Below are 22,308 nucleotides of genomic sequence, written 5' to 3' on the forward strand. Positions count from 1 at the left end.
GGGGTTGGGGAGCAGGTTTGCCCAATCCATCAGATGGGTTAATTTCCCAGTAAGGGCTCCGCTAACTGGGGCCAGCATCTAAATGCATCTAATTCCGTGATTTCCCCTTTCATTGGAGATTTCCCCCTTGATCATCACACCCCACCTCCATGCCCTGACCCTATATAACCAGGACAGTTAGGATGCTTCCAAGTGTTTCAGGCATGCTAGCACAGACCCTTAATTATGGATGTGTGAGGCCCCAGTAGGGGCTGGGGCACATTTCTTGGCACTGAGGGTCTGCAGGCGACATGCCTGCATGAGCAAGAGGACGGAGGGAGACCCAGGCCCAACACACGCTCACACACACACAACCAGAACGTCATCATAGAAAAGGACAAGGGGCATTTGAAGGGCTGAGGGACTAGCTCAAAAAACTCCTCCATCTGGTCCCTGCAGCCTCTCCAGGGCAAACCCCAGAAAACGCCCTAACACGAACCACAGCCATGTTCCAGTGGTTTCATGCACCGGTGATTTGCCCTTGTCAGAAAGAGAGAGAGAGGGGAACAGTTTTGTAAGAGCCACTGCGGATTATGAAGGCATTGCACTGCAGCAGGAGAGCCCAAGGAGAAAACCCAAGAGGGCCAGGAAACCACTGAGGGGTGAGACAGGACAAGAGGCAGAGCGGGGGCCACGTGCGGGCCCCAAGGAAAGGTTCAGCAGTGTCCGTGCTTACAAAACCTGCAGCCATCCTGGCCGAGGGCAGTGGTGTGGTCACCCTGCCATCCACCTGGGCAAGAGGGTCCAGTTAGGAGCTGAAAACCCTGTAGGAGGAGAAGTGGGGAGGGAGTTAGTGCCAGAGGAGCAAAGGCTGCTCTGTTTCCTTAAACAGACCCAGAGAAAAGCAGCTGAACTCTGGGCTTTGTCTCTTTCACTTCCTCGTCAGCCCCAGTGCCTTGGACAGGACCTGGCTCATCTTGAGTGAATGGATAAATGAATGAACAGATGAATGAACGCTTGCTCACCCACACAACAAACCGGGACGAGATGTGATCTTCGAGGCAATAATGTCAGCTTGCTGGACACCAAAGTATGTTTCCGAGACCGCTGTGTTGTCATAAGGGGAAGAAAAATGGGGATGCTTAAGCAATGGAGTGTGTGTGCCCTAGGCTACTGAAAACGAAGGAGCTGAATTCCCACCTAATTTAAAGGGCACACGGTGGTGGTTTCGAGGTGCTCTGTGGCAGAGAATGGGGGGAGTGAGATCACAATCAAGGGTGACATGTCATGGCATTAATGTAAGGTTAAAATAGTGAGACTCAGTCCCAGTTTTGTGGTACCTCAGACCATTTCCAGCAATTTCTAGAGGACAAGTGGAATTGTCAAATTAATATCAATCGGAATTTGTGTCAGTGAGAATGCTAGCGGCACTCTGGGGGTGAGGGAGGTGGTGTAAATGCTAGGAACAGTGAATAGGAATACAAATTTTGCAGTGGTGAGAGCCATCACTCAACTGGGGACACCCCGGTGGAAGTTAACACCCAAAGCTGGGGTCCCCACACTTGAGGGGAACTCAGAATCCCCTCCAGGGGTCATAAAAACACAAACCGTTCGGTGCCCTAACCCCAGAGCTTCAGATTCATCAGGGCTGGGGCAGCCTGGGAATATGCATTTCTAACACGTTCCCAGGAAGTGCTTATGCTGCTGGTCTGGGGACCCCACTGTGGGAAAGCCATGGTCAATGAAATCAGACATCCCTGCTTGTCAGGGCTCTGCCCGCCCCGCCCATGGGATGGAGACAGCTTACTCATCAGTGCCCTTTTTGCTCTCCTCAATGAAGGCAATGGATTCAGATCTAAGGCGGTTGGTCACTTCATATGTGCGCAGGGTGACCCCAAAAATATCCTCATGGTACCGGTTGTCGTCCTAGGAGACAGAAACAACCAGGAAACAGACCTCAAATGCCAGCCAAGGGCACGGAGAAGGGCAGACACGTTGATACCCTGGAATGGAATATTCCTAGAGAAGACGGTTCCTTAAGAAACGAGGTGTAGGGAGTTCCCTGGTGGTCCAGTGGTTAGGACTCGGTGCTTTAACTGCCGTAGCCCTGGGTTCAATCCCTGGTTGGGGGACTAAGAGATCCTGCAAGCCCTGCGGCACGGCCAGAAAAAGAAGGAAAAAAGAAACGAGGTGTAACGCAGGGCCCTCAGAGACCCCTCTGGTCTTCAAGACTCTGTTTCAGCAAGACCCTCTGCCCTCTAGGGCACAGGGCCTCTAAGCCCAGTTGGCAAAGAACACTTTTGTTCCCATCCAGAACCATGCTGCTGCTTTGTGGATTCTGAGGATAGAAGAGCTGAGGGGGGTCCAGTGGAAACTTCTCCATTTCCCCCTTTCCTCCCTCCTCCTTGTTCCTGCAAGTTCAGATCTGGGCATGGCTGGGTTTAGTGTAAACATCACAGCCTGTAGAGACCAGCAGAGATGGGAGAAAAGACAAAGTGCCCGCTTAGCACTCAGCGAATACCATGGTTGGCAAAGTGGAGACTTTTCTGAACATAGGAGTTCTTCTGACGGTGAGCATCTTAGCTCAGCCTTTCCCAGAAACAGACAAACAAAAAAAGACAACTCAAGAAACAGCACGAGTGATGATGAACTTGTGGCACCTGGGAGTTTCTGGAGCCATTGGAGCTCCTGAGGCAGGACTGAGGGATGGGCATTAAGAATATCCCAGAGGGCAGTGTCGCTGAGCATTAAGCAAGGGGAAAAGGCACCTCCCTGCTGAGGAGAGGCAGTGGTTGGGGAACACGCATGCAGCAGAGTTAAGTTTCGGCCTCCTTGGTCCCAAAGGTTGTGAAGAAAGTTGCCCATCTGTAGAGTGGATTCGTTTTAAGTTGGGGTGGTTTTCAACCTCATTCTGTAGAGTTTTGCAGAATCTATGAAAGCGTCTCTCAAGATTCATACCAAAGAGACAGAGTGGTGAGGGCTCTGCAGCTCTCCTTGGAGCTCTGGCATTTCTACCAGAAAGTTGTTGTTGTTGTTTTTAACCTAGTAGGGTTTATTATCAGAACTAGAGCAAACATGTTTGATTGCTGCTCATTTAGGGAACGGGATCACCCCTGGAGCTCTGCGGAGGCCTGGGACTCAGTTTATTCTATTTGGGGCAGTTGGCCACGGTTAGGACTTTGCTTACTGGGCAGCTACTAGCCTTTGTGCAAATTAGGAAAAGGCAACCCTCCTTCCAAGGTGCACTGCCTGGGAAGCCGAGCATGGGGTGGCTTTCCTCCCCCACTTGCCCACCTGGGACAAACCTTCTTGTGCAGTGCCCAACCTGCACAACTGCACAGAGCAGTGCTGCAGCTTGTTTCTGGGGACGGGAAAAGTTGGGTTAGGATGGTTTCCATCTAGCTACCCAGTGGTCCACCCACTTGTTATTTTCACACATCATAGCTCCCTACCATATTTAATACACGCACATGCATGTCCCACCATCCTTCCTTCTCTCTCAACTATGGTTTGGGACCACCTGTATCCTCTACCCCCAGTCGTAAATGGGAAAATGGGAGCAGGGATGTCATCATGGGTCCCCTAGTCATTGAGACAGGAAGGGTGAGGAAGAGGAGACAGGAAGCTGGATGCCAGGAAAGGAATCCCAGGGGCTGGCCCATTGCTCACCCTCAGCCTACTGATGAACACGCCGGCGTCCTCCACCGAGAGCTTCCCCTGCTGGGCCATGATGCGCTGCATGGCTTTGAGGACATCGGCTGCCATGGTGACGTCCCCGCAGACGTAAATGTGGCCCCCTTGCTCCTTCAGGGCTCGGTACACGGGTTCTGCCAGCTGCTCCTGTAGGATGTCCTGCACGTACTTCTGCAGGGAGAAAGGGGACCAGTGAGAAGGAGCTGGGCTGCAGGGCAATGCTGTGTAGCTCCCTCCCGGGCCCCCCTACCCCGGGAGCCGAGTCAGACACAGGGGCTTGTGTGCAGGTCTATGTTTTGCGCAGTGACGCAGGGCACTGGGAAGAGTGAAGCGGGAGAGGAGGGAAAGCCGATCTGAGGGTGTGACGAGCTGCTCCCCACTTTGGAGCTCACCTCTGCTGAGAACCCTCTTCGGAATCACGCAGCACGCCCCCCCAGAGCCATCCCTGGAGGGGCGTAGAGGGGGGCATCGTCTACCCGCTCCTCTCTTCGATGGCCTGTGGTCACCCAGGGGGTGTTAACTACCGTACACTTCTAGGTGCGGGGCTGGTACTGCAGGCGTCCTATGCCGGGGTGCCAGAGAAGCCCCAGGACAGACAGCAAGAAATGGGGGTCGGGGAAAGGGTTGTCAGGTTACACCTGGGCCAAGCCAGCTCCTGCAGGAATTGCTGGAATAACAGGGGGGCTAAGAGAATGTCAGGTGGACACAAGGGGTGTACAATGCAGCCTCCAGGGAATTCGTCTGGAAGCTTCCGCCCAGGCGAGCCCGACATTCAGCTGGTACGTTCAACAGCTGTACCTGCTACCGAAACACTGATGAACTTCCATGCCAGAGGTCAAGTAGCTGCTGCCCAGACCCTCTGAGTGCCCCCCTCCCTGCTATCCTGGCTCCTTTCCTGGGACACCCCTGGGGGTCCAGTTGAGAACCCCAAGATCCAGCAGGGGCATGCTCCAGTCCTGCGGCCTGTGTCCATTCTGACTTGGAGTGCCTCTCACGGGCTGTTTAATTTTTTTGTGTGTATGGCTGCTCTGCATGCCTTGTGGGATCTTAGTTCCCCAACCAGGGATTGAACCTGGGCCCTCGGCAATGGGAGTGCGGAGTCCTAACCACTGGACCGCCAGGGAATTCCCTGTTTAATTTTTAAAATCCTTTTTATTGTGATAAAACACACATAACATAAAATAGATGCGTGTTTTCAAGTGTATAATACAATGCAGTGGCACCAAGCACATTCACGGTGCTGTGCAACCATCCCCTCCACCTGGTTCCAGCACCTTTTCATCACCGCCAGAAGGAACCCTGTACCCTCCCCATCCCCCCTTCCCACAGCCCCTGGCAACCATGCATCAGCTTTTCTGTCTCTATGGAGTTTGCTGTTGTGGATATTTCATGGAAGTGGCATCACAGAACGTGGGCTGTTCAATATTTTAAGTCAAATGTTTAGGCTCCAGGCTTCCTGAAGTTCAGAGCAATGTCACGGAGGAGAATGCAGAAAGGGTGAGGGGTTTCTGGGAATGGGATTTGCATGGGTGGACGAGCGCTTGTGTGTGTGCTGGGCTGGGGTTGGGGGACCATGAACAGGCTGGGGGTTACCTTTGGTTTGTCTGGCTCCCGGGAGTAGGCTGTGTACAGTTCTCTGAAGACCCCCTTGCTCTTGGCCTGTAGGGTCTCCTCCCTGTAGATGTGGTCTATCTTGGACTGCCGGCACCCGAAGACCAGGACCATGGGGCAGGGACTCATTCCTGGGGACCGGGAAGACCTCCTGTCACCGACAGCTCTGGAGCCTGATTTCGGGGGTGGCTGGTGGTGCCAGGGGTGCTCAGAACCTCAGCACGTGCTACAGGGGTAGAGGTGCACGGACCCTGGGGCAGGCGGTATATGTACTCGCACACACACACACGCACACGCGCACACGCTGAGGGAAGTAGGTGAAGCGTGTTCAGACTTCAGCAGACCTCTCTTCTCTGGGTCTCAGTCTTTCCTCTGGGAAAGCCCCCACCACTGGGTACTGCTAAACCCCCAAACTCTGAAACTAGACTGCCTGGATTCAGATTCCAGCTTCTGTGTGATGCTGAGGAACTTACATAACTTCTATGTCTCCGTGTCCCCAAGTACAAAATGGAAATAATAATAGCGTCTAACCTCATAGGGTTATTGTAAGAAGAAAATGTAAAACATTAGACCTGTGCCTGGTACACAGCGAATACAGTTGTCCCTCGGTATCCTAGGGCATCAGTTCCAGGACCCGCCCTGGATACCAAAATCCACTGATGCTTGAGTCCTATACAGTTGGCCCCCTGTATCCGCGATTCCTCTGTATCCAAGGTTCCACATCCGCGGATTCTCAACCAGCCTCGGATGGTGTAGTACTATACATATGTATTTAATGAAAAAAGCTTGCATATAAGTGGACCATGCAGTTTAAACCCATGTCGTTCAAGGGTCAACTGTACTTTGTAAATGGTAGCTATTCCGCTAGAATGACAGTTCCACCGGAGCAAGTTGTTGTTTTTTTTTTTTAAGTTGTTTCTCTGTCTTGTTCTTGCCGCGCCTCTATGCCTATGATAGTGTTTGGCATTCATGAGATGCTCAGTAAATCCCTGTTAAATGCATGTCAGAAATGTGGGTTTCTTTCTCTCTCTCCTCCCAAAGCTGATCTGTTGTGTCTCTCACACAGCAAACCCTGCTCCTGAATGACAGTCTTTGGGACCATCCCGTGAGCACACAGCCATTGGATAAGGCTTAACGCTTACCCCTTCTAGGGCTGCTTACATTTTAAAAGATGGGGTTCTTATCTTAACAGTCCAAGAAATGTCTTCTGGGGTTGGAATTCGGGCCTCGGAACAAGCTGTGTGGACGATTTGTTTGGACAGGTCCTTTGAATTACACCGTAAACTTCACCCATGGGTCTGGTCACTACTATGCTCCCCCTCCGTCCCCGGGTAGTGACACAGAGCAGAGCAAACATCACCATGCCTCCGGGATGCTGGGACACAGGCGGGCCTCCCCAGGTCCAGCGGGTAGAAACCATGTGCCTGCTAGACCGTGACTCACCTTTGTGCTGGATATCGAATTGCCGTTGCTGCCAGAAGCTTCGGAAAGGGGCAATGCCTGTGCCCGGGCCGACCAGGATACAGGGCACTTGGGGATTTCGGGGCAGGTGGAAGCTGGGCGCTCTGGACAAGGAAGAGAGAGTCAGAAGCCTTGCTGAGCTCAAATCTGATCAAGAACTGTTGGGTCTTAGGTAAACCAGATGGCCGTCTTGGGTAGAACTACAACGGGGCTTAAAGCTCTTCAGCTGGGGTCAGGCGGCCCTTATCAGGGTGGGAGGTCCCATTAATTTGGGTCCTCAGGGTCTGGCTATCACTCCATTTCCCAACTATCCCCATTGCTGAGCTAAGCCACAAAGGGTGTGGGGTTGATTTAACCCAGGGTTTCCCTGCCTCAGCACTCCTGACAGTGGGGGCAGCATACCTCTCGGTGACGAGGGCTGTCCTGTGCATTGCAGGATGCTGAGTAGTACCCAGGCCTCTATCTATTAGATGCCAGGAGCACCCTCCAGCTGTGACAACCAAAAATATCCCCAGACATTGCCAAGGGCCCCTGGGGGGCAAAATCACCCCAGGTTGAGAACCACTGAATTAACCATCCACGAGATCTTCCCAAATCAGGGAGTTGCAAACTTCAATGTACAAAAGAGTCATGTGGGGACGTTCAAAGAGGGTGTAGATTCCTGGGCAATGCAGTAAGTCTAGGCTCAGGACTCGGCATTTTTGAAGCACCCCACGGGATTCTGATGCTGATGGTATGTGGACCGTATCATGACCATTCTACCCTTAACAGCTGAGAAAAATGGCTGGCCAAGCCCATCGTTTAGGTAGGGAAGTTATCAGTTGATAAAGAAGGTAACTACAGTGGGCCTAAGCTCAGACATATCCCTTATTTTTTTATTTTTATGTTTTTAAAGCTATATTATTTTATTTGATTGACTGATTGACATATTGACCAGGGGATTTTTACACAAACTAACACCTCTGGCCGTAATACGTCTCCGATTAAAAATGTGTTTAACGTGAAACCTATCTTCTTAACACACTTTAAAGAGCACAATACGGTATTGTTAGCTATGGGCAGAAATATCCTTTAAAACTGAGTTTGGAAGGGGAAGATGGTTGACAGGGAAGGGAATTAAATCCTCCCGGTCTCTAAGAAACTGGGAACACATGGGGTGGCCAGCAGGCTGTGGATAGAAGTTTCACTAGTCTGCAAATTCCATGAAGGCTGAAACTGCATTTTGCCTGGTCGTCTACTGTAGCCCCATCTAGCATAGGACATGCCCTTGATAAATATCTGATGCACTGACCTGAACTTGACTAGAGGACTTGCTTAGCTTCTGCTATGTTGCTCTGCCCCCACGATCCTGTTTCCTTAACAGCTTGGAGCGATGCCGAACGTTGATCTCAATCCCATCGGACTCAGCCATCTCTCTAGAACCCTTCAGGCTGGTCCACCCGCCCCACCTCAGGACGTGCGGATGCAGATCTGGGATGGCTGCTTCTTTCCATGTGCCACTCACCCTCTCACGAAACAGGGCACCACTTCGTCAGCCTGGATCTGGTTGAGCCAGGAGGAGCACACGCCGTGGTGAATTGGTCCTTCTCCATCTAACAGGATAACCGAGGTGATCTGGCTCATTTACTGTCCCTCAAGCTCCCCCGTCCCCGGCTTCCCCCCATCCTCCAGTGCAGAAGGCTCGTAGCCCCGATACCGAGTTTCTGCCTTGGAGTTCCCTGTGTAGATCCCTTCCTCTGACGGGGAAGAGGAAATGGTAACGCTGGGGTGGGCTCATGGCCGTGAAACTGGTGGTTAGGGGTGGCTTGTATTCCAATCGTGCCCACTGAAAGGGCCTTGATCGCTGTGCTCTCGGTGGCCTGTCAGGACCCCGGTCTCAGAGCTCTTTCAGGCACCATGCATTTTTTGTTTGTTTCTTTGTTTGTGTTTTTTTTTGGCCACACTGCACAGCTTGCAGGATCTTAGTTCCCCAATCAGGTATTGAACCCGGGCCCCAGCAGTGAGAGCACCAAGTCCTAGCCACTGGACGGCCTGGGAATTCCCAGGCACCATGCATTTTAATTGCTATAACCAAGGAGGAAGACACGGGTGCAGAGATCAGGTTATCCGGCTATATCGTCCCATGTTCACCTCTGTACAGCCCGCTGGACATCAGGCAGCAGACGTCTCCCCCCTCGGAGGGAAGGGGTGGTGGTGGCTTGTTCTAGCTGCTGCCTTGGGGGTATGAGGGGAGGAAGGGAGTAGAAGGAGGTCCCAGGCTTTTGGAGAGGCCTCCAAATGCACATCTCATTTCCTTCCTAATTCTGCACAGAGCTGGCTCTGCCTAAGGGGACGGTTTGCTGCTCTACTTCTTTTCCCAGTTTCCTGGTCTTGCGGGGTGGGTCACCTCCCCAGGATTTGGGACGTGGCAGAAGCTTAGGCAGGTGTGCAGAGGCCCCTGGAGGGGGGGGAAACGCAGACCCGGGGGTTTCTCCCAGAGCCTCTGCCCACCTTGGGTGCGGTAGGAGACAACGGCCACGGTGAGGTGCACCTCGTCGGGGTACATGTCCGGGGAGGAGCTGATGGAATAGTAGCGAGGTTGCAGCAGCGACAGCTGGGTCAGGAGCAGGGTGGCGGGCATCTGGATGGATGGGAACTCCTCCAGCACCTCCACGATGTTCGGGTTCCTGCCCCATTTCCATTCCTCGTACTCCTGCAAACCCTGCACAAAGGAGAGGGGCAGAAAAGAACTCGCAGCCAGACCCTGGAGCAAACTTCCAAGGAACGCTTGAGGAGGTCCAGGGAAGAAGGCAAATTAACAAATAATAACAGTTAACTCGTGCCTAGGAATTACTCTGGGCCAGGTTTTCATTTTTGCAAGGACCTTATAAGTCTGATTGTTATCCCTATTTTATTGATGGGGAAACTGAGGGATATAGAGGTCCAATGGCTACAAGGTGGTGTCAGACTTCAGCCCGAAAACCAGATCTGGCTCACCACCTGCTCGTGTGGCCCGTGAGCTAAGAGTTGTTTTTACATGTTTAAATGGTTGGGGGTACAAGGGGGGAATCAAAAGAACAATACTATTTCATGATCCTAGGCTATGACATGAAATTCAAATTTTGGTGTCCACAAATAAAGTTTGGTTGGAACCCAGCCACGCCCACTCATTTATGGATTGTCTATGCTGTTGTGCTACAATGGCAGAGTTGAATGGTTGCAACGGAGATACATAGAGCCTGAGTCTAAAATATTTACTACCTGGCCTCCTACAGAAAAAGTTTGCCGACCCCTGTTCTAGGCAGTCTGGCCCCAGAATCTGTGCTCCTAGTATTAGACTCTCCTGCCATTTGCGAAGGTCAAGAGAAATGCACCGTGAAGGGAGTCATGACTTGCAGGCGTGAGATTTGTGGGTCTGCAAGGCTGGAGGTGTATCCTCGGAGCGTATGGGTCACATTCAAGATGGTAAAATACAGCCCCGAAGGAACAGGTTGGGGTGTGGAGGACCATGTTCAGGGGCATGTTGACAGCAAAGCCCAGGTGTTACCAGGGAGCACAGGAACTCTCTGGGGCTCTGGAGTTATTTTTCCTACATCTTAGAAGCTGCCCTTAGCTTATAGGAGGCTCAGATTTTAAGGAGGGGTAAAGCCTATTACCAGTGCATTGTGTAACCAAGCTTTTCCCCATGTTCCTAAAGCCCATCCTTGCTCTACTGATAGGGTATGGCATTCTGGAGAACGTGCTTTCCAGATCCCCAGCCTCATTGACTTCGAGCTGCTGGGGCTCAATTGGCCAAAAGCCCCAGCAGCTGCTCACTGAAACTGACACCCCCCTGAAAACTGACATGGATCTGATCCTATACGCTTCCATTCAAACTTTCTGCCCTCTCCTTCACTTGGGGTCAGACTTGTTTTGAGGTCTGATGGTTCTCTCAGTCTTATCTGACTCTGTTCCATTTTCTCTCACTCAGGTGTTTCCCCTAATAAAAAAAAATCCCCGCTCTTTTAATGGAGTTTGCGCTTTTTGGAAGAAGCGGATTAATACATACAGCTACATCAAATTTTACTTTAAATAATCCTGTGCAAAGAGTGCAAGCTCTGTTCCCTTGTCAGATTATCCCCCTTCCGTTACTTAAAATTTTAAATCAAAGTTATGTGTGTACAGAGTTTAAAAAGTTAAATAACTCTTCAAAACTTAACGATTAAAGTTAACGCTCTCCAACTCCCTAGAGGTAACCACGTACAGTTCTTTTAAGTGTTTTTTTTTCTGGTGCTTATTTTCATATTTCTAAGTAAGATACACTCCCTGAATTAAAAACAGCACTTCCTGTGCCAACATTTGACGCCCTCTCCTGCACAGCAGAGCAAAGTGAAACCATCATTTTCTGGTGGCTTGCTTACTGGGGAGGAGCCCCACTGGGAGAAATCTGAGTGGTCCTCCCAGCTAGGATTTTTTTTTTGTTTGTTTTTGCGGTACGCGGGCCTCTCACTGTTGTGGCCTCTCCCGTTGCGGAGCACAGGCTCCGGACGCGCAGGCTCAGCGGCCATGGCTCACGGGCGCAGCCGCTCCGCGGCATGTGGGATCCTCCCGGACTGGGGCACGAACCCGTGTCCCCTGCATTGGCAGGCGGACTCTCAACCACTAGCACCACCAGGGAAGCCCCCCAGCTAGGATTTTTTTTTGCAGCTTTGTTTCTAAGCAAGGGCGGTAGAAGCTGTGCTTTTTGGTTTACCTTACCATCAGAGGCCTCTTCTATCTTGAAGTCATACCTATAGCTCTTCGGCACTGAAAAAGCTGATTTTTAAAACAGGGCACTGGGGGATTCTCTCAAGTTCTTTTTCTTCTAAGCATGGGCTCTGATGGAACTAATGGAGGCTCAAGGGTTCCAAAGTCAGGAGGAAAAAGAGTTAGAACAGCAATTTCGACTGTAGCCAGAGAACTCTGAGATTCAACGGGGTCGCTCTCTCGTTCTGTTAGACCTCAGTTAGAAGGAAGGGAGATGGGCAAGATTAGCCAAAATGGACTAGCCAGTGTGGTGACCTGCAAACTAGACTATGGCAGCCCTCGCTCAAGACTGCCATCTGCTGGACAACTGTTGCAATAACTATACAATTCTCCAACGAGGAGGAGGTAAGGTTGTATGTATGTGGCCAGGGACCCACCTTGCTGAGGACCAGCAGACGCTGCTTCTCTTTCTCACTGGTGGCCAGAGAGGCAAACTGCTGCAGCTGCAGCGGCGTTGGAGGCGTGGTGATATCCAGGTAGTACTTGAAGGCCTGGAAGATGGTGCAGGGTGGGAGGCGATGCTCATCGGTCCAGTTACTGATAACCCCTGTGGAGGCACAGAGAAGGTGAGAGACGGGTCGGGGAGGAGAGTCTGGGCTCCGAGTGCTTAGGTCCAAGTTAGGGAGGCCAGACCTGCTTCTGGGACTGAGGATGGGGTCTGGAGAGCCGGACTGCCCCAGAGCCAAGTAACCCTTCGGCTGTCCACCTCCCATGTCCTTCATCTATACCCAGGGTCCTGGGGACCCTGTGATCACCTCCTGTATGCAAGGAGCTTGTCCAAAATCAATCGATATTATTAACTCATTTAATCCTCATCACAATCCTATGTGGTGGGTGCTATTATTATCTCCATTTTGCAGTTGAGAAAATTGGAAGCACAGAAAGGTTAAGGAATTTGCCCAAGGTCACACAGCACAAATGCATAAAGTCAGACAGTATTGCTCCAGACCATGTTTTAACTACTATGCAATACTGCTTCTATTTACTTTACTCCAGTACAGCCCCTACACACACGCCTCTACTTCAAGATAAAAAGTACTGTTCCAACATGGAGAAAGAACTGTCTGGGTTGGATTTATTAAGCGAAGGTATGTCTCTGGTACCTTCCTAAGGGATTTTCAATAAGGCTTTGGCTACAAACTGTTTTCACATTCTGCCCTGACTTTGTGTCCTAGCTCCCTTGCAGAGGGGATGTGTCACTGTAGCCGGGGCTACCATGTATGGTCACTGCAGTTCCTTGTACCTGAGTTCTGAGCTCACCTGCGGCTACTGAGATGAAGCACGGAGACCCATTTACCTTGGAAAGTTATTTAATAGGAAGGTCAAGGATGGTCCCTGAAACAGGTTGGGACTTGATCTGATTTGGTCAGAAATATGGTTCAATCCCAATGGACCACTGGGCTTCATAGGGTGCCTTTGGATCCTAAGAGGAGGCATGGGCGGACTCCAGCTGCTATTTACTTGGTGGCAGTGAGGCAGGGGTGATGAAGGAAGTTAGACGAGTAGCCTCTGCTAAGATCAGTGTCTAGCTGATGAAGGAAGGTAGAAGCCCCTTTGGCTCGAAGATGAACCATCAGTGTCCTGGCTTCACGGACATTCATTAGCTTAGCCAGTTGGGCCAAAGTTATTCAACCATGAGAAAGGAGGAGTGTTCGGTCTCGTAAGCTGGGGGTGACAGAGGACCACTCTCCTACCTGGAATGGTGATTGAGGAGACAAGTCTCCTCTTCCCCAGATACCCACTGCCTTTGGGACTCCCTGGAGAAGGGAAGCACCCTTGGGTGTAGCCCGGCCATAGTTACCCAAAGCCGTGTTTCGCTCCTCTAGCAGCTCCACCTTCACCAGCTGGTTGACCGGGGTTGAGTCCTCCAGCCGCTCGATCAGGGCATTCACGAGGTCCTCGTGGTTGCCGGGGAAGACGCCCAGGTGGTCCCCAGGCTGGTACTGCAGCTCCTGATTCCCGTTGGTGTGGAGACGCACGAAGATGGTTGATCGGCTGGAGGGTAGAGCAGGGGAACAGCGGGATGAGGGCCACCAGCTTCTGCCCACCTCCTCGGCTCCTCTGTCTGTCCTTGCGGCTGCAACTCCCCTCCTTCCATTCTCTTTGGGGCTCAGGCCAATCAGACTCCTGGCCCCATCACTCCACGCCGCGGCTTTCAGCAAGGTCACCCACGGGCTCCTCGTGGCAAATCCGACCGCCAGCTCCCAGCACTCACTGTGGTCATATCCGACCAGCACTGGACGCAGCTGTCCACTTCCTCCTCCTCAATACCCTTCTCTCGAGCATCCCAGGCTCTCCTGATCTTCTCTCTGGCTGCTCCTCTTCAGTCTCCTTTGCCAGTTCCTTCTCATCTCCCCTAACTGGAGCACCCCAGGGTTCAGTTCCCAGACATCTCTGCTTTCCTGGCTCCCTGTCCCTGCGTTTCTTTCCTCCGTAGCACTTACCATCCACTGACCTCCAGCAGAGTTTACTCCTTTACATGCTTTGTGGTCTGTCCCCCCTGCCTGCCCCCTGGCCCCCAGGACAATGTAAACTCTAGAGGGCAAGGAATTTGTCTGGTTTTTTCCACTGCTCTATTCTGGCACCTAGGACAGTGCATGGCACGTAGTAGGCGTTCAAAAAACATTTGTTGTTTGTAGGAACCTCAGACCCTCAGGATTAACCAGCTACTGGAATAGGCTCTGTTCTCTGTACCAATCAGAGTTCTGCCAGGAACCACTAGCCCATTGGAGCCACAGGCAACGATGTCCCCATTCTGTGAAATTCCGTCTCTCCTAGAAATCCCAAGCTCCACCTGCTTTTGCAACCAGGGTCCTCATCTTGTCATGGAAAAGGGAAAAGAACTTGGCCTTAAACTCAGGTTCTCGTTGTGCACAAATCCCATGGTATTATAAAATTTACGGAACTACGGAGAAAACCCGGAGAGAAACTCGTTGATGCCTGCCAGGTCATGCCGTTTCTTTTGATTTTTGGATTTCAAGTGCAGGAGCTCTTGAATTCTCAGACTAGGATTATTCTGGTCCTCTTTAAAGTTTTAGTACAGATATACCACATTTTTATACCTGAAAACTCTGGGATGGATGACCACGCTTTGGTAAATCAAATCGTTTTTGTATTCTTTGAGTTACATTCGCATTTTCAGATCCGCTGTTTTCTTCCTTGCCAACTGGTTTTTGGTTGACAGAGACACTTGATATTCAACGTGAAGTTTCTACATTCTCCGCGGTATGTAAATCAGCACTTGAATAGACCAATGGGACTCGCTATTTAAAGGAGCTTTTGGCACAGCCAAGGGGCCTTTTGTGCTGCAAATAGCCGCCATTATTAAAAATAGTTGTGCTGGCATATTTTGCACGGCACCCCTGTCCTTAGTATGGGGGGGGGATCTTGGTAACTGAAATTGTGAATGATGGTGGTGGGGTGTGGGGTGTGGGGTACCACTCTCCTTCCCCGGGGAAGATTTTGTTCTCTCTGGGGCACTGATCTTACCCATTAAATGCGCTTGCGCGACTGATTGTGTTCTGAGCTCATACCAATTTTTTGGTTCCTGGAGAGCAAGGCATCAATCATCACCCCCTGCCAGCTCCAGGAAGGTGATCGGCGGAGGCTGATAACCAGCAGAGGGCGCTGTGGGGTTGCTAATTTGGGAGCCTCCAGCGCCTACCAGGGGAAGCCTTTGAAAGGCCCACAAATCAGATCCTACTTTCTCCCAGATCATCATGATTTCCTTCAGAAGTATATTTGCCTCTGTTCCTTTGGCCAGTACGAAATCGAAATGCGGAGGACCCGAACTTGCTGAGCTGGCTCACACGCACAGCCATTTCCCCTAAGTCCTCTTGAACGTGGCGGAAGGTGGTCTGGCGGATAAGAGGCAGGGATGGGAATGGAGCTGGCAGGTGGGCCACAAGGTGGGCCCCGGCTCTGCTGGGAATTTGACCACGGACACTTTGCAAGCCGCTGACCAAGGTATGGCATGTGGAGAATCCCGGCAGTGAATGGCTGCATGGCCCTAGGACCATGTGGTGGGCAGTGGGCTGGTCCTTGAAGCTTTGCAGGAAGCTGATCCCCCAGTGGGTAGCAGTAGCCTGGAGACTAATTGTCCTACATCTCAGTTCTGCTGGGGGTTTCTAAGTATAGGATTTTCTAAGCCTTAAAAAAAAAAAAAAAAAAAGCTTGGGACACATATGGGCCATTGAAAAGTTTTAGGGGAGGCAAAAAGGGCAACATTGGGAAGGTAGAGCCATTTGAGCCCTTTCCCCCAGAGTATCCCCTGCCTGTGATGTATTTATATTCACCTACAGGAGCATAACACACACACACACACACACACACACACACACACACACTCGGCAATGGTTCAATGACAGGTTCGCAGATGAAAGAACAGTCTGCTAACGTCCAGCATTGAATGGAAAAAAAAAATAGCTCATGTTTGTTCTTCAAGGAAAAGAGTAAACAGTGTCTGTTGTGAGCAGTTTGAGTGAATAAGGTTCATACCTTCAACAAATTTGTACTGAGTGTCAGGCACTGTTCTAGGCACTGGTGAGAGAGTGATGGATAAAGATAACAAAGGGCCTGATTCTCATTGAGAAGTAACTTAGAAAGATCTCACATGGGGCTGGTGATGAGGATGGCTGGATGCTGATGGGTGGGGGCAGTGGGCTAAGTGCCTGGCAGATAAGTATGGTCAAGGAGGCCTCTCTGGTGATTTGACACTTAAGCAGAGATCTGAAGAATGAGAAGGAACGGCCATGCAAAGACCTGGGGGAAGAGTGTTCCTGAAAGGGGAAGCAGCATGTGCAAAGGCCCTGAGGTTGGAAAAAGTGTGGCACATTTGAGGAAGGGAAAGAGGACTGGAGTGTTTGGAAGAGGGGTCAACCCAGGGGTGGGTGGTACAGAGGAGATCAGAGAGCTAGGCAGAGGCCAGATCATGAGGGTCTTGTCATGACCTGTCATGGCAAAGGAGTTTGAAGGTTTCCTAAGTCCAGTGGGAAACCATTGGAGGATGTGAAGCTGTGGATGGACAGGCTTCCATTTACATTCTTAAAAGATTAGTCTGCCTGCTATTGGGAAAATGGATCTTTGAGAGAAAGGTCAAGAAACAAGGAGACAAGTTAGGAATCTATGGCAGGCACTCAGACCACAGACGATCGTGGCCTTGCTTTAAGGTGGTGGATGTAGGTCTGAGATGTAGTTGAAACACAAGACCCACAGTACGAGCTGAGAGTTGGATGGATAGTGGGAGGGAAAGCGAGGCGGCTGGGAGGATGCTTAAGTCTTGGGCTTAAGCCAAATGTTGATGTCTTCTGTTGAGATGGTGAAGGCTGGAGAGAAGCAATTTTATCAGAGGGTAGCTGGGAATTAAGAGTTCTCCCACCAAGAACTCTCCGTTATAATGTCCCATCTTTCTCTGAGATACCCCAGCTCTCAGGGCCCCTTCAGCATCTTTGCTCCTATTCTCTCTTCCTAGATGTCCCCCCTCTATTCACTAGCCTATCTAAAGCCTACCAGGCGTTTCCCCTCCTCCTTCTGACTTCTAGGACCTATGATCCACACCCCGCCCATTAGTGCTCCATAATACTCTTTTCTGTATTGTTTGCTAATTGCCATATGTAGAAAACTTATTTCCTGGCCAGGCAGTAACTGCGGTCACTTTTCTCTTTAGAGTTGCAAGGACCACCTTCAAAAGGTGGCTTATTTCCTCTTAAGCACTTTGCTTGCAATTAAGGGTCTCTTGTTAGGGGTGGGAGTGGTGGGTGTGTGATACATGATATCTTGCTATGGTCTCTTGGCTCAAACAGCTGGACTTTGGCCTTGGGCAGGGGAAAACAGGAGAGAGAGTCAAGCTTTTTTGCTCAGTTATTCTTAAAAAAAAAAACAAAAACAAAACAACAACCGTATAAAGCTGGAAATGGTAGTAAACCTGAAAATAGGTAGTGCTATGGAGTGTGCTTTTAAAGAGTTAAACATCTAGACACCATTTGGTCCTTTTTGAGCTAATCCATAACTGATTTTAATACTGTCCTTCTTCTGGTTCCTAACCTTGTTGAAATATCTTCTTGTAAGTCACTCAGAGTTAACTGTCCTTTCCAGAGGTGGATCGGGGATTATTCTGGGACTTCAGTCCAACTCAGCATCAAAACATTTGCAAATTACCTTGCTTTTTACGTACTGTGGTTTGGGGAGTAATTTTTGTGATCTAGGCTTTCACAGTTTGTCACTGAAAGAAATTTCCAGTAGATTCTTAGTCCCTTCTCTTCCAATGCTACTGAAGTTGTACTTTTCCACAGGATGGAAATGGGGAGTACGATGCGTATTTCAAATGAGTCCCTTTCTGTATCAGAGATCAGTATGCCCTGAATATTGCATTTAACTAATTATTCAAATGGATTAATTTCCCAATCCATTTCTTTAGTGTTTGAGGATCTGGGAGAGAACATGAGAGCCCTGGGGCTCCAGCCTGTTGACCACTTTATCAAAAGTTTTACATCCAGGCACAGAGAAACAGACTTGTGGTTGCCAAGGGGAAGGGGGGTGGGGGAGGGATGGAGTGGGAGGTTGGGTTTGGCAGGTGTAAGCTTTTATATATAGAATGGATAAACAATAAGGTCCTACTGTATAGCACAGGGAATTATATTCGATATCCTATGATAAACCACAATGGAAAAGAATATTAAAAAAAAGAACGTATGTATATGTATAACTGAATCACTTTGCTGTACAGCAGAAATTAACACAACAGTGTAAATCAACTATACTTCAATTTTAAAAAAAGGTTTTAAGTCCACGTAGAGAGCACACATACTAAATTTGCAGGTGTATGAAGCTGGGACGGGTAAGGAATAGTAACGGGAATGAGGGATGCGCTAGCTGCTTTGTGTGTGTTGCTTCTAATACTCACAGCAGCCTTGTGTGATGCTGGTGAGGCCATAGGTAAAGCCATTTGGCATTTTGACCTTGGAGTCAGAGAACTGAGCCTGTGTGGCCTTGAAAGGTCACTTGCATTTTCTAATTGTCATTTTTCATATTTAAAACGTGGATGATACTAGTACTTACTTCCTGGGCGGGTCAGAACTCTGGGAGATCCTGCACAGAGAGGACTCAAAACAGTGCTTGGAACACGGAAAGTACTAGATAAACATTGGCAATCTTTATAGCCATCGATCTCATTTTAGGTAAGGAGATAGGGGTTCAGAAGACCCAAGGGACTTGCCCAAGGTCACACAGCTGACATGTGGCAGCACTGGGGTCAGAACCCACGGCTGTCCAGCTGGAGAGCCCACCCTTTGTACTATGCCAGGCAAAGAATCAAGATCTCAAAAGAACTTCATGGGCCAAAACTGCAAAGTGAAAAAGATTCCATTCAACAGGAATCAATGCAAAGACTTTCTTTACTGCCAAAAAATTTACTTATACAAGTAGAGGGATGCAGAGACCTGGCCTGATCATTCTGAAAAGACTTCAAGTCCACGAGCAGCAAGGACGTAAGCTTAATGGGAGAGCAGCATGGCTGTTAGGACAACACCTGCAATCCTGGGCGGCATTAGAGCATCCTATCCAGACCGGGGATGGTAATAATAGCCTTAGTGCACTTGGTAGTGATCACAGGACCTCCACTGCACTGTGACCAGGGCTGGGAATGACATTTCCAGCAGGACAGAGTGTGTCTTTTTTTTTATTTTTTTGCGGTACCCGGGCCTCTCACTGTTGTGGCCTCTCCCGTTGCGGAGCACAGGCTCCGGACGCGCAGGCTCAGCGGCCATGGCTCACGGGCCCAGCCGCTCCGCGGCATGTGGGATCTTCCCGGACCGGGGCACGAACCCGCGTCCCCTGCATCGGCAGGCAGACTCTCAGCCACTGCGCCACCAGGGAAGCCCCAGAGTGTGTCTTTTTACTAAAGCAAAAGGTTTGGGAAACCAGGTCTCAGGAAGAGCAGTTGGAAGGAATGAGGACCAGGGAGAGATCGGTCACTGTCCTTGGCTATTGGCAGCTCTCTCATTTGGAAGAACTGACTCTGTTTTGGGTGTCACTGGAGAGAGCAACTTAGGATCAAAATGAAGTGCTAGGAACATTTGCTTTGGTTATAAGGAATAGGAAGATAATTTCTAACAATCAGGACCTCAAAACACAGACAGGGCTGTTTTACAGGTTAATAAACCTCCCGTCATCCCAGAGGAATTTAAACAGAGACTGAGCAGGCATTTCTCAGGACAGCAGAGAAGAATCACCCACGGGGAGACGTCGGGACTAAGTGATTTCTGACTAAGATGCACATTGCAGTCTGAAAAACTCTATTAAAAATTCCTCGAAAAACCTTTCTCTTTCCCCTTTCCACAAGGATCGTCACCATTTACTTTTTTCATCCCTGCAGGTTGGAGCTTGGCAAAGGGAAAGCAGGAAACCAAGATGCTAGTGGCAAGGGGGTCTCGAGGACCCTTAGAATGGTAATAGGAAGCCGGTCCTCGGAGTCCTCCTTCCTTGTTGTGGGTGGCATCTGGGGCACAGGTGGGGAAGCCAAAGGGGCCAAGGTGTTCCTACCTGGATTTAGGACTCTGAAGGTTTTGACGGCTGAGGAGTCGAGCGGCTGAGACCCGCTTTTTGTGGACACTGGATAGACCTGGGGGGAGAAGAACAACGGTCTTCCTGTGATGGAGTTAAACAGTTGTCAGTAAAAAGTCTCCAGCTTCTCCTGACCCTCTCTTTACCGGGAGGACTGAACTAAGGGAGACCAAAGCAGTGAAGCCCACCTCCTCTAAGGACCTTTCGGAGGTGAGAACTCCTGTCTTCCTTTCCCCCCGCTGTCATGAACATCTCCCCAGGTGTGTGGTGGGAGGTACCTTGTGTGAGTTCTGGAGCTTCGGCGACGTAGGTGAGGCGGAACTTGTTCCTCTTCCAACTGCGGTCATTGCTGATGAGGGAGTTGTTTGCTTTCTCAATGTTGACGTCATCTCCCACGCAGAACACATCACAGGCTGCCTGTGGCACACACGGGGCTTTCAGTGACCTCTTTCAGCCAGCAGCGTGACTCCCAACAGCTCCAAGTCATAGCATGTATCCATCCTTCCATCCGTCCACCCATCAACCCATTCACCGACCCATCCATCCACCCTCCTCCTCCCTCCATTCCTTCCTTCCTTCCGTTCATCCACCCATCCATCCATCCCTCCACCCATCCACCCACCCATCAACCCATCCACCCACTCATCTACCCACCCTCCCTCCCTCCCTCCATTCCTCCCTTCCATCCATTCATCCACCTATCCATCCATCCATCCATCCATCCATCAGCCCCTCCACCCATCCTCCTTCCCTCCATTGCATCCCTCCATTCATCCATCCATCCTCCTTTCCTCCCTCTCTCCCTTCCTCCTTTCCTTCCCTCCCTCCTTCCATCCATCCATCCATCCTTCTAGTCATCCACCCATCCATCCATTCCTCCACCCATCCACCCATCCTCCCTCCATCCTCTCTTCCTCCCTTCCTTCCCTCCCTCCCTCCTTCCTTCCTTCCATCCATCCATCCATCCTTCTGTTCATCCACCCATCCATCCATTCCTCCACCCATCCACCCATCCTCCCTCCATCCTCTCTTCCTCCCTTCCTTCCCTCCCTCCCTCCCTCCTTCCTTCCTTCCATCCATCCATCCACCCACCCATCCATCCTTCTCTCCATCCATTTATCCACTCATCAACCAATCCACCCTTTTTGAGTGCCTTTGATGGGCTGGACATACCACATTTACTATTGACTTTGGGACCTAACCTCTATTTAATATGTAACTCTCTTATGTCACTTATTTCTAAAACCAACTTTTGCAGAGCCTTAACATTAAACAAGAAAGTAAAAACCTTAGAAATTTCCTATCTTCCTCTAAAGATTTAAAAATTATAGTGAAGGCAGGATATATTGCATGTTTGGATACCTGCGTATAAAATTTTTCTTTTTCTTTTTTTGCCCAGTTCGTAAGTTCCCCAACTTTCCTGATTCTAAGAATTACTGTTCAGAATTCAGATTCTTGGATAATTCTTTGGAATTAACCATGGATAATTCCAAAGGTTTTCAAAGGTAGGTTTTTTAAATACCACTTTTTGGCCTCATGTTGATTTTAAAATAATCCAAATGTCCATTTGCTGATGAGTGGAGAAATAAAATATGGTATATCTATAAAATGGAATATTATTTTGGCCATAAAAAGGAATGAAGTACTGATATATGCGTTAATGTGGACGCACCAGGAAAGCATTAAGCTAAGTGAAAGAAGTCAGTTATAACAGACCACATGTTATGATTCCATTCATATCAAGTGTCCAGAATAGGCAAATTTATAGAGACACAAAGTAGATTTAGTGGCTGGTAGGGCTGGGAGTTGGCTGGGAGGATGAGGGATGTGATAGCTTAACGGGTATGATAGCTTGTAACAGGCCCTGCTTCTGGGATGCCCAATGTTGCCCGATTGAAGTCAAGAACCACACAATTATCTCCAGGTAGAAACAGAGCCAAGTTATCCTGGTTCTCTTTGCCTAGGAAGAAATGCTGGCACAAGATTACCAACACAGCCTCCTCACTCACATATCCTTATAGCTCAGGGGCCTCAGTTTCCCCTTTTGCTCCTTTGTGAGGATGAAAAGTGTCAACTGACTGACAGAAGGTTGCACAGTCCCCTTTCTCCTGGGGCTGCTGATGACAATGCATTCCAGGGCCAAAGAAGGAGCAGGCAAAGGTGGGTCCACATTCATTGCTTTTCTGTTTTTCCCAGGATGGCCAATTGCACCACGCCCCACGTGCATATGGAGGCCATTGC

The 22,308-nt window shown here is 50.0% G+C and overlaps 1 protein-coding gene across 1 annotated transcript in view; it reads right to left on the reverse strand.

Moving 5' to 3' along the window:
* Positions 1 to 317: 317 nt before the first annotated feature.
* The window catches only part of NOS1 (nitric oxide synthase 1), a 166,307-nt gene continuing 144,316 nt past the window's right edge, over positions 318 to 22,308 (reverse strand). Inside the window, exons 20-30 of the mRNA XM_032602631.1 lie at positions 20,346 to 20,484; positions 20,047 to 20,125; positions 13,310 to 13,503; positions 11,886 to 12,055; positions 9,235 to 9,445; positions 8,249 to 8,336; positions 6,727 to 6,848; positions 5,266 to 5,414; positions 3,649 to 3,843; positions 1,787 to 1,905; positions 318 to 803 (exon numbers count right to left, since the gene is read on the reverse strand). Of these exons, the coding sequence (XP_032458522.1) occupies positions 788 to 803; positions 1,787 to 1,905; positions 3,649 to 3,843; positions 5,266 to 5,414; positions 6,727 to 6,848; positions 8,249 to 8,336; positions 9,235 to 9,445; positions 11,886 to 12,055; positions 13,310 to 13,503; positions 20,047 to 20,125; positions 20,346 to 20,484 (1,482 nt within the window). The 3' untranslated portion in view covers positions 318 to 787. The remainder of the gene's footprint in view (positions 804 to 1,786; positions 1,906 to 3,648; positions 3,844 to 5,265; positions 5,415 to 6,726; positions 6,849 to 8,248; positions 8,337 to 9,234; positions 9,446 to 11,885; positions 12,056 to 13,309; positions 13,504 to 20,046; positions 20,126 to 20,345; positions 20,485 to 22,308) is intronic.

This window comes from Phocoena sinus, chromosome 14 (genome assembly GCF_008692025.1).
Source record: "Phocoena sinus isolate mPhoSin1 chromosome 14, mPhoSin1.pri, whole genome shotgun sequence".
In the NCBI taxonomy this organism is placed as follows: domain Eukaryota; kingdom Metazoa; phylum Chordata; class Mammalia; order Artiodactyla; family Phocoenidae; genus Phocoena; species Phocoena sinus.